The sequence below is a fragment of the Phocoena phocoena genome, chromosome 15, assembly GCF_963924675.1.
Source record: "Phocoena phocoena chromosome 15, mPhoPho1.1, whole genome shotgun sequence".
Lineage (NCBI taxonomy): Eukaryota > Metazoa > Chordata > Mammalia > Artiodactyla > Phocoenidae > Phocoena > Phocoena phocoena.
The window spans coordinates 5,158,737-5,176,225 of NC_089233.1; the positions used below are offsets into that span (position 1 = coordinate 5,158,737).

Here is a 17,489-nt window from a genome sequence, read left to right on the forward strand (position 1 = left end):
TTTTCACGCTTCATTCATATTTTTACTATTCTTGCAGGGTGATTGAACTGAAAACTTAGCCTGCGTTCCCGGAGACAGAGTCTCCCCCTTGTTTCTGACGGGTTGAGCAGCCTCTGGTGGCAGGGCTGGCAGTGGTGCCAGCTTCCATGAGAGGCAGGGACCAAACTGCCCTGTGCCAGGGGTGAATGAGAGGGTCCTCTCTCAGTGAGTTTGGTGGAAGAGGGGATAAGAGCTACAGGACATTTTTCTTCCCAGAAGAAAGAGGCTTGCTGGTCCTCAGGGAGACACAGGCCAGTGTGAGGCAAAGAGCTGGAGAGAAAGGAATGCTGGCGGTGGCCAATGGCACTTGTCCCCGAGGAGACTGGGCGGGAAAGACTAGGGAATAGAGAGCTGCAGGGCAGGGTGGGCACACGTCTCCTCTTTCTATGTGGCCTGTGCCAGGAGAAAGGGATGCTCAAGGAAGATGTTAGGAGTCGGGGGAGCGGGGAGTTGAGAAGAAAACGCATGCTTCACGGTCTCTGAAGAACTGGGGAGGGGATTGGTTTGGGAACAGGCCTTGCTGGGAGAGAGAAAGATAGTTACATCGGGGATTTGGAGAAAATAAGGCAGGTAGAGGTGCGTGCCCAGGGTCAAACCAGGCTTGGTGCTGATAACACTCATTTTGCCCCTAATCATAGGCCACCTTTGTGGTCTTTAGCATCTCATGTAAACTTCTTATTTTCCTCAGTCAAATAAATTGTTAATTCCCTAAAGTCACTGGCAGTGTCTTAAACTTCTGTGTATCCAAAACAGCCCTCTGCCCCTAGCAGTTCTGTGCCAGGGAAACTTCTCCCGTCTTGAATTGGATTGGGAGATTTGGGTCCTTTTCTTTCCTTTGGTTGAAATGCCCTCTCCACTTAGATACTGAATATGTTGATTTTTCTCACTGATTTGTGAGATTAGTATAAGAGAGTTTAACTCATACGTTATATTGTACTCTACCACGTCAAGTAGTAAACTTATTTACTCAAGTACGGCTCATTATCCACACAAGCATTCTGGTGGGTATAGTCACGGAAACCATCAATAGCCAAACCTGGCTGGACGTCGGAACCATGAGGGAGCTTGTTAAAGATGCAGCCACACCTGCATCCACCAACGAAGAGTCCTCGGGGTGGGTGGGGCGGGGAGGGTCCTAAGTACCAGCATCCGGTCAGCCAGGTTTGGGAGCCGGTGCAGAAAATAGACTGTAATGTGCGGCAGAAGTGGAGGTGGTGGGAACGAACGCAGGGATCACACAGAGGAAGTGGAGAGGAAGTGTCCCTCTGGCTTCAGCCACAGAGGCCGTTTCCACGGGGATAGCACTGGGCGCACGGGCGAGTGGGCCGGGTACTGCGAAGGTTGGCCCTGCCCGTGGTGACGGCTGTGCACCTGGAGGTGGTGAGGGGCTCGGGCATGTGGCCGCTTCTGGCAGAGTAGTGGGGGGCGTCCTTCCGAAGAGCAAAAAGCCCCAGATACTCAGGAATAGCTACAGCAAGAAATACATGGGGCAAACAGGGAAGGATTGTTCATGTCAAGATTTCCGACGTTTACTGCTGTTGTGAATGGGATGTTTTTTCCCCCACCAAAAATCTCAGAATTCAGTGTATTTACCTTGTACCTAGCTGTGTTGCTGAACTCTTAAAAGTCATCGAGATGATCTTTCTAATTTCTTGAGTTTTAAGGTTGACGGTCATATTCGCTTCTCCGGGTAATCATGCCTCTTAGCTCCATCTCATGTTTTTTTTTTGCATTGGCCAAAATTCCTAAAGTAATATATTCCGTTAGTAAATCTGAGGAGGTATTCTTGTGGTCCTCATTTTAATGGGCCTTGTGCTTGAAATTACTAGTGACTGTACAAGTAAAAATGTAGGTGTTAAAACTTCGACATCCGAAGAGGGAAAGAAATAACCGTGTTCTTTTTTCTGCAGGTCCCTGGGCGTGACACTTTGGGAGCTTTTTGAGAATGCCACTCAGCCTTATTCCAACCTTTCCAACTTAGAGGTTCTCAACCAGGTCATTCGAGAGAGAGACACAAAACTCCCAAAGCCCCAGCTGGAGCAGCCTTACTCTGACAGATGGTAGGTAACTTCACGTCACGTTCTTTTCAGAAGATAAGGAAATCCTGTCTGCATGGGTCTTAGTTATGTATTCTCTAATTTTGAACAGTAAATGTTATGAAAAGCAATCGTTTGTATATTATTCATGACTGATTTTAGAATTAACATCCCTTTTTTTAATGTAATGCTATTTTTAAAAAATGTGTAGAACGAGCAGGAATTTATGTATTACATGCAGTAAGAAAAATGTGAAGTCTGAGCTAATTAGAAAAGTCAATTCTGAGGGAGTTTCCTGTTGTGGAATTATTTTTTTTTTTTTTTTTTTTTTTTTTTTTTTTTTTGCGATACGCGGGCCTCTCACTGTTGTGGCCTCTCCCGCTGCGGAGCACAGGCTCCGGACGCACAGGCTCAGCGGCCATGGCTCACGGGCCCAGCCGCTCCGCAGCATGTGGGATCCTCCCGGACCGGGGCACAAACCCGTGTCCCCCGCATCGGCAGGCGGACTCCCAACCACTGCGCCACCAAGGAAGCCCCCTGGAATTATTTTTAAATGAGGCTGTTTGTTTAAGTGATAACCTGACGTGCAAGAAGAGAGACGGGTGGCATAGACATGTTCATATTTAAATTGGCACATGCGGCTCATTTGCATAATGTATGTTGACATTTGCAAAACAAATTTACTTCTTATGATGCTCCAGACCAGTTCTTACTCGGTTTCCAATTAGGATCGGGCTCACCTGTGTCAAGGCCTCTGTCTGCGTCACCCTGTGCCCGGCTGATGTTGCCCCTGGAGCTCGGTGCCCCTCTGTGTGGGCGTTGCTCAGCCGCCCTACTTGCTAGAACTAACTCACCCAGAATAACTGGACATTCACGCTGTGAACTTAATACCATGACATCGTCTTTGTCTTCCCTTCCACTCACGGCAACAGTTTAAGATGCTGGCCGTATTCAGCCAGACCTTCGAGGACCAGCTCCTGGTTGCCGCCGTCTCTGGGCTTCTTTCTCTACTCTTTCCCTCCACCCTCAGCTCCTTTCATGACCCGAGGAAGCCGTGTGCTGCAGGAGATCATGGTGTCACTTTTTATTGGGGGAATAATTAGAGATTAGTCACGACAGCATCTGTCTGTGTGAATTCTTGCAAAATAAAGTGAGTAAATCTCAGAACATTAGATACGGGCATCCTTTACTAAGCAGAATACCTATGGCAGTTGTGTTAAGAGGAGAGCGTTTTAGAACTGGTTCTAAATTCGGTGGCTAAGTCTCTGGAAAACGCCAGAAGAACAGATGACAAAGCAAAAGAATTGCAGTGACACTGCAGTGTCCTGAGGGCACAGAAATCTGTCTCCATTTTCCCTTTCACGCTGATACCACCGTGAGCTGAACCCCTTCAGGTGGTCGGTAGCGATTAAAGTGTCGAGGCTTCTGGGGTGTTGAGTTGGCCCAGGGGTCCTTGTGAGGTCTTTCCTTATTTTAAAACAATTCATCATCTGTCCGCTAATCACTTGTCTGTGTCGCCCAGGTATGAAGTCTTACAGTTCTGCTGGCTGTCACCAGACAAGAGGCCGGCGGCCGAGGATGTGCACAGACTGCTCACCTACCTGCGGATGCAAAGCCAGAGGGACCCGGAAGTCGACTTTGAGCAGCAGTGGAACGCACTCAAGCCAAACACAAACAGCAGAGATGCTGCGAGTAACGCCGCCTTCCCCATCCTCGACCACTTCGCCAGGGACCGGCTCGGTCGTGAGATGGAGGAGGTCCTCACCGTGACCGAAACCAGCCAGGGCCTGAGCTTCGAGTACGTCTGGGAGGCGGCCAAGCACGACCCCTTCGAGGAGCGCGGCCGGGGCCCCCCGGACGAAGCCGTGTCCTACACCGGCATCTTCTTTGCCACCGAAGCGTTTGAGAGTCCGCTCTCAGATCCCGGGCCCGGGAAGCAACATGACAGTGGCCAGGACGTCCCCCTGCGGGCCCCCGGAGTAGTGCCCGTCTTTGATGCCCACAACCTTTCCGTCGGAAGCGACTATTACATCCAATTAGAAGAAAAAAGCGGTAGCAACTTGGAGCTGGATTACCCACCTGCACTGCTCACAACGGAAATGGATAATCCAGAAAGGGTCGGAGACACAGCATCCCAGCCTCTGACCCTCAGGAATGTCGAATTTGAGGAGTCTAGTACAGATGAGGATTTCTTCCAGAACACTACAGACCCCAAGGATGCCAGGGTACCCGAGGATGTGCATGTTACCAAGGGCCCCGAGAGCCCTTTCGACAGTATATTTAATGATCTTGACAAATCAGAGGCTTTGCCCAGTCACCAAAAAATATTTGACTTAATGGAACTAAATGGAGTCCAAGCTGACTTTAAGCCGACCACCTTAAGCTCAAGTTTGGATGACCCCAGAGAGTCAGTAATTACGCACCACTTGAAGAAAGAAAAGCCCCGTAAGCTTTTTGACTGTGAGCCTCTTTGCTCATCAGAAAACCTCGTGCACCAAGATGGTTTCGATCAGTTGGATGTTGAAGAATTGTCAGAAAACTTTTTATTTCTTCAAGAGAAGAACTTACTGAAAGACTCCTTGTCCAGCAAAGAACATATAAATGATCTTCAAACAGAACTTAGAAATGCTGGTTTTCCTGAAACCATATTAGAAAGTCCGAGTAGAAACTCGCTAGATGCTGAGTTTAAGTTTGCTGAAAATAAACCAGGCTCTTCTTTGCTGCAGGAAAACGTCAGCGCGCAGGGCAGAGGCCCGGGCGTGGCGCCCAAGGACGGCACTTGGGACGCGGCCTCGCCGCCTTGCCCGAAGGCGCAGGTACCTCCTACCTCGCTCGAAACAGATGGGCCGCCTCACGATGTCGCTCCAGGTGTGCCCCTGAAGCAGGGCGGAGCTAAGCCCATGTGTTTGGATGTCAGTGTCCGTGAAGACGGTGTCTGCCGAGAGGTAAACCCAGACTCCACACCCGCCCCGGTGGACACATCTCCCACCGGCGACGGGTCCCGAGACCTGACTCCCCAGAGGGAGGGGGCCTTGAGACTGACCCAGAGCGACTCAGGCCTTGTCCACAGCACTTTGGCCAGTAAGGTGAGTATAGGGAACAGCCTTCCAGAACTGAGGCAGAACTTACAAAGTCAACCACCTTTGGAAGACCACTGCCGTCGAGGCCTGCCCGAGAGATCCTTAGAGGCCGTGGATGCTCTGAGTCAGCTGGGCTGTAAAGATGCTGCTACAGAGGAGCGGGGCTTGGTGTCTGCCCTCTCCTTGGACTCTGCCAGTCAGGACAGCCTTCTAGAGGACAGCTTGTCGACGCCCATCCCGACTTCGGAGCAGTCCGTGGAGACCCCAGGCTCCCTGGACTCGGTGGATGTCCGTGAGGTTTTACTGGGCTCCTTAGGCCCTCACACGCCACAGAGACTCTTGCCCCCCGATAAGCCTGCGGACAGTGGCTACGAGACGGAGAACCTGGAGTCCCCCGAGTGGACGCTGCACCCGGTGCCCGACGGCGCCATAGCCCCCGACGCAGGCTCGGCGGGCGACGGCGTTCGCGGGGGGCCACCTCCCAACCCCGTCATCGTCGTCTCAGACGCAGTCGATGGCCACAGGGGTGCAGAGGTCACCTCTCAGACTTCTGCCCCTGGCTGCCAGGGCTCGTACCGAGACTCCGCTTACTTCTCGGACAATGACTCTGAGCCCGATAAGAAGTCAGAGGGGGTCCTGGGAGCCTCGGCATCGGCCTTGGGAGCAGACCAGCCCCTGCCTGAGCCAGGCGCCCCAGAGCAGAGTCCCAGCCCCCCGGACGGCTGCCTGGAAACCAGCAGCAGCCAGCCTGGCCAAAGGTGTCCCCCTGCTCGGCAGAACGCCAGTCACCTGGAGTCAAGAGAAGCGGCAGAACCAGCACCCGCTGGCGCTTCCAGGCAGATGCATCCCCCCGATGACGGTGAGGCCGGCAGCCCCTCAAGTCTGCTGAACTCGGAGCTCAGCAGCGGGGATGACCTTGAGGCCCAGGAGGAGCCCCCCTGCACGCTGGCTTCCACCGGAACCAACACCAACGAACTCCTGGCGTTTGCAGATGCCTCCCTCCGCTCTGGCGGCCCAGCAGCCCCGATGGCGGAGAAGGCCTTGCGCAGCCACTCCGAGGGCCCCAAGCTGAAGGAGCCAGACGTCGAAGGGAAGTACCTGGGGAAACTCGGCGTGCCAGGGGTGCTCGACCTCACCGAGGACGGAATCGACGCGGACGAGGAGGACGAGAACAGCGACGACTCGGACGAGGACCTCCGGGCCTTCACCCTGCACAGCCTCAGCTCCGAGTCGGAGGACGAGGCGGAGCACATAGTGCCTGTGGTCCTCAGCCGTGAGGACGGCCGCCACCTGCGGAGCCTGCTGAAGCCCTCAGCCTCCGCGGACCAGCCGCCCGACGACTGGAAGAAAGAGAAGAAGGCGGTGACGTTTTTCGATGACGTCACAGTCTATCTCTTTGACCAGGTATCTGTTGTCTGTCACCTCCAGGTTGTCCTGCTAGGGAATTCCAGAACGTGTTAGGGGAACAAGGTGCTTGTTTTTTCTGATTGCTGTTTCGAGGCCACGGATTGTTTTGTGATAACTCAGGAAAAGGAATTTGGGGTTGGCTACAGTGTCAGTTCCAAGAACACGCAGAAATGGGGTTTGCACAGGGAACAACTGTTACATTACAGGAAGAAGATCTGCGTGCTCTTCCTGGGTGTCCTGGCCGAGTCCTGCTGAAGTCGCTAACCCTTTCCAGACCAGATTTTTATACTCTTGACAGTCGGCAGGAACGCCCAGCGTGCAGGTGCTGCTTGAACAGTCCGAGGCTCACGTGTAGGCCTGGAGACACCGACCAGCGGCCCTGCCTGTGGAGTGGGGACGGGGATGGGGCAGCAGGACAGAGTGTGTGGCCCTCCCGGCCAGGGGCTGGCCCTGCCCTCCTCCCTGTGGTTGCGCAGGCTGCCTGCTGTCGCCACTCAGGGGGCCAGCCTTCGGCCTCTTTAAAAATGAGGCAGCCTACAATTCAAGCTTTTTTTTTTTTTTTTTTTAATGTTCTTTGTTGACTAGTCTTCGTAGCCCTTGAATTTGCTTCTTGAATCAGCTGGATTGTAAGTGAAGCTCCCGTTCTAGAAGGCGTGGGAGTCCTTGTTGGTTTCTTCTTGGATCTGCTTGCCCTCCCTTTGTGTTTAGTCCTTGGAACCGAGACCTTGGTATCTCAGCCTCTCGTTCAGCATTGGGCCTCTTGGGCCCCACACTTGAGGCTCTGCCCACACCCGTGGGGGTCCTGGGTGCCGCCCCGCCTCTTCCCTGGGAGCTGGGTCTGCTTTCAGTTGCTCGTTACTTTATGCGTTGTCGCTTCTGTGTGTTCTCTTTCTACGGTGTCGCTCAAAAAAATTTGAACTGTGGCGTGTGGGGCAGGGAGGGTAGAGGTAGTTAAGTGTTTGGGAAAAGAAAACGGAGACTCCTGGCCCCAGCCTCAGTTCACCAGATCTGTGAGAGGGGCCGGGAGGCTTATACACATCCCAGCTTCAGAACCTGAGGGCTCAGGGAGCCTGGGAAACTGGTTTGCCATTTTTTTTTACTGAGAGTGGAAGAGAGAAGGGATCACCTGGCCCCAGATTTTGTGTTTTGTTATCAGTCGTTCGAATTCACGTATCCCTTTCTTCACCTTCTCTGTGAACTTGAATTGTACCGAGACTTCACCACAGAGCAGACAATCTGTAGGTGGGATAGAAAGAGTTACAAAGTGTGTGCTGTGAGCAGTGGTGGGTGAGGGCTGGGGAAGATGTCTGGGGGGTCTAGTTGCAGCAGAGGGATGGACTCAGCTCCCGTGGAAGCGCCCGCCTTGGCTACAGAAGGGCTGCACTCGTGTGACGACTTTGCGGGGGGTGGGGGTGGCGGTGATGTTTTGGTGGCTTCAGAAGACAGGGCAGGATGGCGTGAGATCGAGATTCAAGGCATGAGAACGAAGGTACAGAAATCAAGTGTAAGACATGCTTAGTAGACGTGAGATTTGAGAGGCTTAGTGTCGTGGAGAAAGTTGGGAAGTGGGTGAAGTCCTGAAAGTCTTCCTTTCTGTGGTCTCGAGTCAGTTTTCTCATGCGCTCCAGGCAGTGTCCTTGGAGTAGCAGCCCCCTGCTGGCTCAGGCTGGCGGCTGGTAGATTTTCTCCTGCTTCTCTTACTGTACAGCTTAACAAGCTGGTTTTGAAGTAGCTTCAGCGCCTTAGCTCCAGAGTTTTAACTGAGCACTCCTGGGTTTTGGCAGTTCTGTGTCTTGGTTATTTCACTGTTGGTTCAGCAGATGCTTGGTGAACACTTACTGTATGTAAAGCAACTTTCTCGTGAAATCACGGCACAGTGAGTGAGCGGTCTGGGTGCCGGCACTTCACGCGCAGGGTCTCCTTAGCTTCCCCACACATCGGTGGTCTCCCATGTGCCTCTCGTGGGCCCTAAGTGGGCCTGGCGGGGTGTTTGACCCTCAGCTCTCACACTGCCCCTTCCGGACGCACAGTGTTCTCAAGGCCAGAACGGTGGACAGTGATGCTTGCTTACAATTAACGGGACGCCTGGCTGCCCTCCAGCCTGTCACAGGGCAGATGAGCTCTGAGCTCAGGCCCATGCGTCGCAGCGCTGGTCACTGTAACGACGGGGCCGGGGCTCGGCAGTGTGGCCTTGGAGCCGTGTAGAGCCACGCTCGGGACACCTGCGTCGTAGTCTTACAGCCAGGAGCCCCCAGAGATGTGAGGTGGACTGCCTGTCCTGGGGCAGATGGGGAGCCTGGGGGCCTGTGTGCTGCTTTTCTGTATTCACAAAAATATTCTACTGGGATTTTGATGGGAGTTGCATAAAATCCATAGATCAGTTTGGGGGAGAATTGACATGTTTACTGTGTTGGGGCTTTCAACTCATGAGCACGGCACGTCTCTCCATTTATTCAGTTCTTAGTGTTTTGTAGTTTTCAGCAGGCAGATCCTCTGTGTGTTTTGTTAGATCTATACCTAAGTATTTCATTTCTTGGGGAGCTAATTTAAAAGGTAATTTTAAAATTTTGGTTTCCATTTGCTCGTTGCCAGTATATAGAAGCGTGATTGACTTTTTTCTTAATTAATTAATTAATTAATTAATTTTTTATTTTTGGCTGCGTTGGGTCTTCATTGCTGCATGCGGGCTTTCTCTAGTTGCGGTGAGCAGGGGCTACTCTTAGATGCGGTGTGTGGTCTTCTCATTGTGGTGGCTTCTCTTGTTGCAGAGCACGGGTTCTAGGCATGCGGGCTTCAGTAGTTGTGGCTTGTGGGCTCTAGAGTACGGGCTCAGTAGTTGTGGCACACGGGCCTAGTTGTTCTGTGGCATGTGGGATCTTCCCAGACCAGGGCTTGAACCTGTGTCCCCTGCATTGGCAGGCAGATTCTTAACCACTGAGCCACCAGGGAAGTCCCTCAACACATTTTCCTTGATTTTCCTTGAGACTTTTCCTTTGACCCACGGATTATTTATAAAAAATATTGTTTAATTTCCAAGGGTTGGAGATTTTTTTTTACCTTTCTGCTACTGATTTCTAGTGTAATTCCATTTTGGTCAGAGAACATATCTTGTAGGGTTTCAACTCCTTTAAATGTGTTGTTTTGCTGTAGAGCCGGGATATGGTCTATCTTGGTGAATGTTCCATGGGCACCTGAAAGAGTGTGTATTTTGCTTCTGGTGGGTGGATTGCTCTGTAAATGTCAGATGCAGTTGGTTGTTCATTTCTTCTGTATTGTTACGGATTTTTCTGTCTACTTGTTCTGTCTATTACTGAGAGAGAAGTGTTGAAGTCTCCGGCTATAATTATGGATTTGTCTGTTTTCATTTCTGTCCGTTTTTGCTTCATCTGTTTTGTAGTTCTGTTAGCTTCATACACATTTAAGATCATTATATCTTCTCGGTGAATTGACCTTTTGTCATTATATGATGTCATTCTTTATTCCTTTCTCTGATATTCATAAAGCTACTGTGGCTTTCTTTTGAGTAGTATTTGTATGATGTCTCTTTTTTCATCCTTATACGTACCTGCATCCCTGTACTTGATAGTAGTTTCTTGTGGAAAGCACATAGGTGGTTTTCAAAATCTATTCTGAAACTTTTTGTCTTTTAATTGGTATTTTATGCCACTTACATTTAATAGAATTATTTGTATTTGGATTTAGGTGCACCATTTTATTCAGTGTTTTTGTTTGTTCCTCTGGTTGTTATTTCTTTTCTTCCTCTTTTTGCTTTCTTTTGGGTAATTTGAACAATTTTTAGAACTACCTTTTATCTATGCATTTCTTACTATATGTCTTCTCTTAGTGTGGTTTTTGGAGTGGTTCTTGGGTTTACAATGTACATACTTAACTTTTCACAGCCTCCTTAGAATCGGTGTTTTACCATTTCAAGTGGAATATAAGAACCCCTGTAGCCTTTGGGCCCTTCATCCCCCCCACCCCTTTTCTTCAGGTTGTCTGATGTGTCGTATGTTTATTTATCAAAAACCCCATCACACAGTGCTCTATGCTTTACTTCTAGTCATCAAACGTTTATGTTTTAAGAAACTGAAGAGGAGAGGAATAGGATTATATCCACTCAGATAGTTACTACTGTTCTTTTTTCATTTCTCATGTTCCAGGTTCCTTTTTATTATCATTTCCCTTCTGTTTGAAGAAGCTTGTGTGACCTTTTTTTTTTTTTTTTTTTTTTTTTTAACAAATTCTCTTAGCTTTTCTTCATCTGAGAGGGTCTTTATTTTACACTCATTTCTTAAGGATATTTTCTCTGAACATAGACTTCTGAGGTGATAGTTCTTTTCTTTCAGCATTGTCCCTGGCTGCTTTCAGGAGTTTTTTTTTTCTTTGTCTTTGGTTTTCAGTAGTATGATTATGGATTTCTGGAATACAGGCATGGATTTCTTTGTATTTATCTCATTTTAAGTTTGCAAAGCTTCCTGAACCTGTAGTTTTATGTCTTTCACCAGATTTGAGAAGTTTTCAGCCATTGTTTCTTCTTTTCTTCTTCACCACACTCTGTCTCTCTGTTTCTGGGACTCCAGCGTTACACCTTTTGGTGATATCCTAGTATATAGGCCCTGAGGCTCTGTTCTTTTCTTTCCCTCCAGTGTTTGCTTTTGCTGTTGTTCAGACTGGATCATTTCTGTCGATCTGCTTCACATTAACTTATTCTGTCCTCTCTCATGTCCATCCTGCTATTGAGCCCGCCCAGTGAGTTTTAAAATTTTGGTTATTGTATTTTTCTGTTCCAGAATTCATTATTTTTATCTATTCTTTTGCTGAGACTTTCCCATTCATTTCCAGTGTGTTTTCCCATACTTTGTAAGAGCATATTTATAATTGTTCTCAGGGAATTCCAACATCTAAGGACATCTTGGCATTGGCATCTGTTGATTGTTTTTTCTCCTGGGAATTGAGGTTTTCCTTATCCTTTGTTTGCTGAGAAAGTTTAGATTGTCCCCTTGCTATTTTATCGGATTCTGTGCCTTGTTTAGATTCTATGGATAATGTTGATATTTTCTTCTTGGAAGGCGTTGACCCAGTTGGGTTCAGGTCACAAGTTCCAACCCGCCTTCTGGGGATTGGGGTCCCCTTTCAGAGCCTTTGTTGTGCTGTTTGAACCTGTCCTGTGCGTGTGCCACCCCCTGGCCAGACTGGACCTTGGCAGTGGTCTCCCTGAAATTCAGTTCTCAACGCTTTGGTGTGCTGTTTAGGGTCAGATCTACCCTGAGCAGCTGGGGCTAAGCCAGGAGCTCATAAACAACTGATGGGATCCCTTTTTTGAGCTCCCCCCTGCCTGGGCTGTCCAGTGTCTTGGCCACTCTTCTTGGTCCTCTGGCCAGAAGACTGGGCTTCGGGTCACCACAGTACGCTGTGCAGCTGTGCAGCGGGAGGACGGAGAGGGAAAAGGCGTGTGGGTGCTCCAGGCAGAGAGGAAGCTCACCGCCCTCAGAGTTACAGGTGCCTGCCACCCCTGCTGCTGTCACCCACGATTGCTTGGGCTGGGAGCAAGAGAACAGGGGGAGAAAAGCAAACCCCTGGAATTTCCTCTCCTCTTTCTAAGCATCAGAAGACCCCCCCCCCCGTTCCTGCATCTGGAGCCAGGACCCAAGTGGCGGGGGTGGGGTGGAGGGGTGGGGTTGGTTCACCGCTGGCTTGGTGTCCTTTGACTCCCGCGCTCTGCCCCAACCTGCCTGCTGCGTCTCCTCCTCCGAGGTCTCCCGTGGCCACTTTGTATGTCTGCCCAGGATTTAGAGCCCGTTCCACGGGAGAGATGGGGCGTGGACTCCCGGCCCACCTTCCCCAGGGGTGGGAGGGACAGGTCACAAATGGTCAGCGAGGGCCCCTGCCCCAGGGCTCCTGAAAGCAGGCGCTGGCTGATGGGAACTTATGTTGGGCTTTTCAGGAGACCCCGACCAAAGAGCTGGGCCGCTGCGGAGGAGAGGCGTGCGGGCCGGGGCTGAGCAGCCCCACACCGTCGTCAGGCTCCCCCTACCCGAGCAGGTGCATGAATTCCGAAAGTTCCACTGATGAAGAAGGTATCTCATTGGCAGGTTTAAAAGGCAACTAAACATGAGTGTGATGTGAGCTGTTTCTGAGGATAACTTCACATGTCTGTTGCCCTGCGGGTGTGGGGTGGGCAGCTCTGCCGTCTGCAGCCAGGGTGGTCTGTGCCCCTCTGAGCCCACCTGGACGCCTGCACTGCCCTCTCTGTTCCTTAAAACGAAGTCATGAAAGGAGAGTTACTTTTATGTCTTACTTCCAGGTGGAGGCTTTGAATGGGACGATGACTTCTCCCCGGACCCTTTTATGTCAAAGACAACGAGTCACCTCCTCCGCTCCAAACCTTCCCTTCAGACATCCAAGTACTTCTCCCCGCCGCCGCCGCCGCGGAGCACGGAACCCAGCTGGCCTCACGGGGCGCCCTACTCCAGGTTCTCCATCACGCCCGCCAGCATCGCCAGCTTCTCTCTCACGCACCTCACAGACTCGGACATGGAGCAGGGAGGTGAGCAGGGGGCGGAGCCAGGGCAGGGCCGGCTGCCCGGGAGCGGGGTGCTCTCCCGGTGCTGGCAGACAAGGCTGTTCGAGTCTTTACGAAGAGCTCACAGCCTTGGCAGTGTGCTCCGGAGCCCCGGCCCCCACTTCCGGGCTCCGTCTCTGCCCTGCTGGGCCCGGTGGCCCTGGGGCTGCTCTGCCACCTTTCTTCTCCTTTTTCCCTTTGTTCTATCAGCTCCCAACCCCCATCCCTCCTTCTCTCCCCCAGAGAGGAGCAGCTCTTCAGAAAGCTCATGCTCTGAAGAACACTCGGCCCTGACTTCGGGCTTGAACCCAAATGCACTCGGGCCCCTCCCCCGGGAATGTTGATTTTGCCATTAAGTCCTAGTCTTCGTGTGCCACCAGAGGGCCCGGGGGAGGTCATGGGCCAGGCACATTTGAAGTAGTGGTATCTGAACATATGGATCCTTTTTTCCCCACAACTAGATTGAAGATAAATGTTAATAGGTACACTTTTTTGATGTGAAGTTTGCAGATCAAATAATAATAACTGCGAAATATAAAGGCTTTTATTTGTGTTTGTCCTGGGTTTAATTGTGCCGATTAGATAACGCCCATGACCTAATGATCTGTTGGGGGCAGATGTGTGGGGCTCAGAGCCAGTTCTCTCCCGCGCCCAAAGCATTGGCACTGAGCAGCGTGTGAGCCGCGCAGATGTGTCTGCGAGAGAGCCTGGCAGGTGCTGCTGTCGCAGGAAGCGGTGAGCGGCCGGGCAGGTGGCTGAGAGCCACACTTCTAGCTTCAGTTCCTCTTTCTGCAGCGAAGCTCAGACGCCGTCCACACTGTTTTTATCTGTGACGATCGTTTTAACACACAGCTTTGCTTGCTCTCTCCTAATAGGAAGCAGCGAAGATGGGGAGAAAGATTAGGTGATGCTAAGGCACCGTGGGCCCAGGCGGCTCCCCGGCGGCGGCGTTTCTGGCTGCCCAGTGGCACCCACTCGACAGCTGCTGACATGGGAAGCGGAGGAGGACTCAGGAGGCCGAGGGAACGGCGCCGCAGGACGCCCGGCCAGGCGTGGTCTCCCAGCTCGTCCAGCTCGTCCAGAGCTATTTGCTGCCCTCGCCGCCCCGCCAGCTGGAAGGGCCGGCGCACCTGCCGTCCACGGGGAGCCTGAGCCTGGCCAGCGTGGGGGGCTGTCGTCTCTGGGCGGTTTCTGGTTCCCATGTGGGGTGTTCTCCGCGTCCGCACCTGTGCATCCCGTCCGTGCACAGGTCCCCGAGGACCACGATGGGAATTGGCACCAGTGAGCCATATTTATTGTTTTTAAAGAAATCACTAATTGCTTTCTGTAATTGCACTGTGGATAAATGTCCTGAGAGTCCCTGATATTGTACAGAATCTTAAATTATTCAAGGAAAATAAGGCAGGTCAAGCTGGTGCTATCCACTAGTTTGATTTTTTTTTTCTTCTGTTTTATAGTTTGTTTGCATGGTACTTGTAAAGCTTAAGTATTTTGAGTGTTATGCTGTCTTTAGCAATTGTTGGAATTGTACATATGGTACTCTTTCGTAAATGATAAATGATTCTGAATGTTAGTGTTTTATGTTCTTATAGGAAATATTTTTGATGAGTCCAAGAAGACTGCTCTGTTTTGCTGATTGAATGAAACACATTTCTGTCTCTTCTCTCTAAGGTGGTTTTTTCCTTGTTGCAGTTGAGGCTTCTCTGAGGGGCTGACGGGTCTTGCAGCCCCTCTGTGTGATTCTCCCACCCTCCCCTCCCCCAACTTTTAAAAAACCCTTTTGGTAAAAATCGACAGGTGGTTCCCAGAGCTCAGCTTGGTTGGAACATCCAGGTCCCCCCGTTGTCCCCAGGGGCCGCGAGGCCTCCTCCCAGCTGGGCCCCAAGTCACTTCCCCTCAGAGCCGGCTCTTCTGCTTGGTTTCTAGAAGCGCAGACAGCGGTGGCTTGAGGGCCCTTGTGTGGTCACTCCTCCCTTCAGGAGCATAGAAGCGGCTCCACGGAGGGCCCTGGGGGCCGAGGACGGTTTGTGTTCATTCTGTCTGTGCGCTTGAGGTGTTGAGCTTCTCACAGCCCCCAGAGCCAGTCCGGATCACGTCCCGTCCATGTGTGGCTGGTCTCTGTAACCGAGGCAATACACTACATCCCGCAGCCGTGAGGACGACGGAGGAGCCTCCACAGCCAGCACGTCCTCCTGGTTGGGCCCTCGGGCAGCCCGAGTGGCCGTCGCCCCCAGACGCCGCCCCGGGCTCATCTGCACTGACCCCCGCCTTCTGCGTTAAGCCCCCAGTTCTCCCCTTGCTCTGAAAGGACCGAGTGTGTCCAGTGCAGCCTCGTGATGTTGGCAGGTGTCGGGTGTTGGTAATAAGAAGCTGACCTCACTCTGCGGCCCTCGAGTTCTGCTCTGCCAGCAGCGTGGCAGCCAGTGTATACGGGTGGGGCCTTGGGGCTGGGTCCCCGCACGCCGGCCCCTCACCCCAGGGGTTTCCGGCGCTGACGTGCTTTCCCGACTTGAGCGAGAGGCTGGGATGACCCTCCAGGCCCGCCTGGGGCTGCAGGACATCGGTCACGGGAGCTTGGGGACCCGATGCAGGTGTGTGCGCTGGCTAGAGTTGACGTAGTAAATTGTGACCTATGTTATCAATTCTGGCTCGCCCCCTTTTTATACTAGCAATGACTTTCCAGAGCGGCAGGGGCGCCCTTCCCCTCCCCCGGTGTGAGCACAGAGCACTGCCAGAGCCGGACCCTGGGACGTGCATGTTGAAAACACAGTTAACAGGGCATTAGGAGGTGATTTTGCCAAAACTGTCATAACTCTCAACTTCTTGCTCTGGAGACTTCCAGGGTTTTCTGAATTTTTACATCTACCAGTCTTGGTTAAAAGAAAAATGAGAGGCAGTTATACTAGTTTTTTTAAATTTACAGGTTTAAGGAGTTCAGATCTAATGACTAAAATCAAGTAGATCCATAGACTAGATAGTCTTCTTCTACAGTCAGCCTGTGGTAAATTTATTGATGCTTTGGGGCTGTACATTTTTCACTATGATTAAGGAGATTTTTAACAACATAATTCCCATTTTAATTTATTTTAAGGTCTACATCACTCTGATACAATGAATTGCCAAAAACATTTTATACAGGGAGCTAGGGGTGGGGCTGGGTTGGAGTAGTAGGTCTTAGTGTGGTGTTGCATGGTCGGGTAGATTTTATATTTATAATGAACATGGGAATTAACATGTTCTTTTGAAATCTCAAGTAATACACAGGAAATTATGTAGATTAAAATTTTCTGCCCATTTTTGAAATGTCAGCATGTGCTTTGTTGTTTGTTTCAGTTTTCTTTTCACTCGGTTACCAGTAGGTGGGTTTGTAAACCGCTTTTGTTCTAATAAGTTACACAATGAAATAGTATCAGTGGAATTCTCTAGGTCACGTGGGTGAGGTTTGTCATACCTGGTTCACAACGATATTTCCTGGCCTCCTTTGGGATCTGTCTTACTTCGGTGGAGTTTACGTATCTTAAGTCCTACAATAAAAATAATCTAACCTTCATCTCCTTCCTAGCTAGATGTTAATTTGTGTTATCAAAGGACTTGGTCATTAAGCCGGTAAGAGCAATGTAGAAAAAGTGCTCCCCGCAAATCCTTCTGAAACTTGGACTGTGCGTCTGGGTAAGAAGCCATTCATCTTAAGGGTGAAGAAGCTCCAAGAAGCTGAATGGAGGACAGAGTATCTGTTCTATTTTTGAGTGTACAGGCGATTGTTTCTATGAAAATGGGTTTATCTGAGAAAGGCCTTGGTATGTCTTGCTGCCCTGAAACCCCTTTCAAAGCCTCCTTCTTTTATTAACACTTTCCACAGGGTGTCCGTGGGGTTAATGGCTTTCTGTACGTTTGTCCTGAGGGCCCAGGTGCAAGGGAGGCAGCTCAGCCCGTCATCTGAAAATTCCAGAAGCGAACCAAGTGTGAGGCTGGGGACGCCGGGCTTCAGTTACGAGGGGCTTCAAAATATTAGCCTTAGGAGAAGTAGCCTTAAAATGAGAATGGGCGTACACAGTTACTTCAGGTGTAAGTCTCAAAAACAACGTTCCTAAGTAGTAACGGGGTTGGCCCAAGCTTTGGCCATCAAGAAGTAAAACACTCTTTGGTATGTAAATTAATTCTTAAAAGATGTGCGGACAGTATTGAATCGCCAACAACCTGTTATTTGAATGGCTGGAACACGGTTAAGTTCAAGTTGGCACGGGCGTAGATAGACGGTAACAGCGGCCCGCTGTGAGTACCCACTGCTTCATTCCAGCCGCAAATGAGGACGCGTGGGGCCATCCCACCTCCGAGGTTTCCCTGTTGTGCTTTAACACAGTTGTA

At 50.8% G+C, this 17,489-nt stretch overlaps 1 protein-coding gene across 1 annotated transcript in view; it reads left to right on the plus strand.

Moving 5' to 3' along the window:
- The window catches only part of LMTK2 (lemur tyrosine kinase 2), a 78,289-nt gene extending 64,261 nt beyond the window's left edge, over positions 1-14,028 (plus strand). The window contains exons 10-14 of the mRNA XM_065892967.1: positions 1,950-2,099; positions 3,598-6,559; positions 12,507-12,639; positions 12,867-13,109; positions 14,000-14,028. Of these exons, the coding sequence (XP_065749039.1) occupies positions 1,950-2,099; positions 3,598-6,559; positions 12,507-12,639; positions 12,867-13,109; positions 14,000-14,028 (3,517 nt within the window). The remainder of the gene's footprint in view (positions 1-1,949; positions 2,100-3,597; positions 6,560-12,506; positions 12,640-12,866; positions 13,110-13,999) is intronic.
- Positions 14,029-17,489: the final 3,461 nt, after the last annotated feature.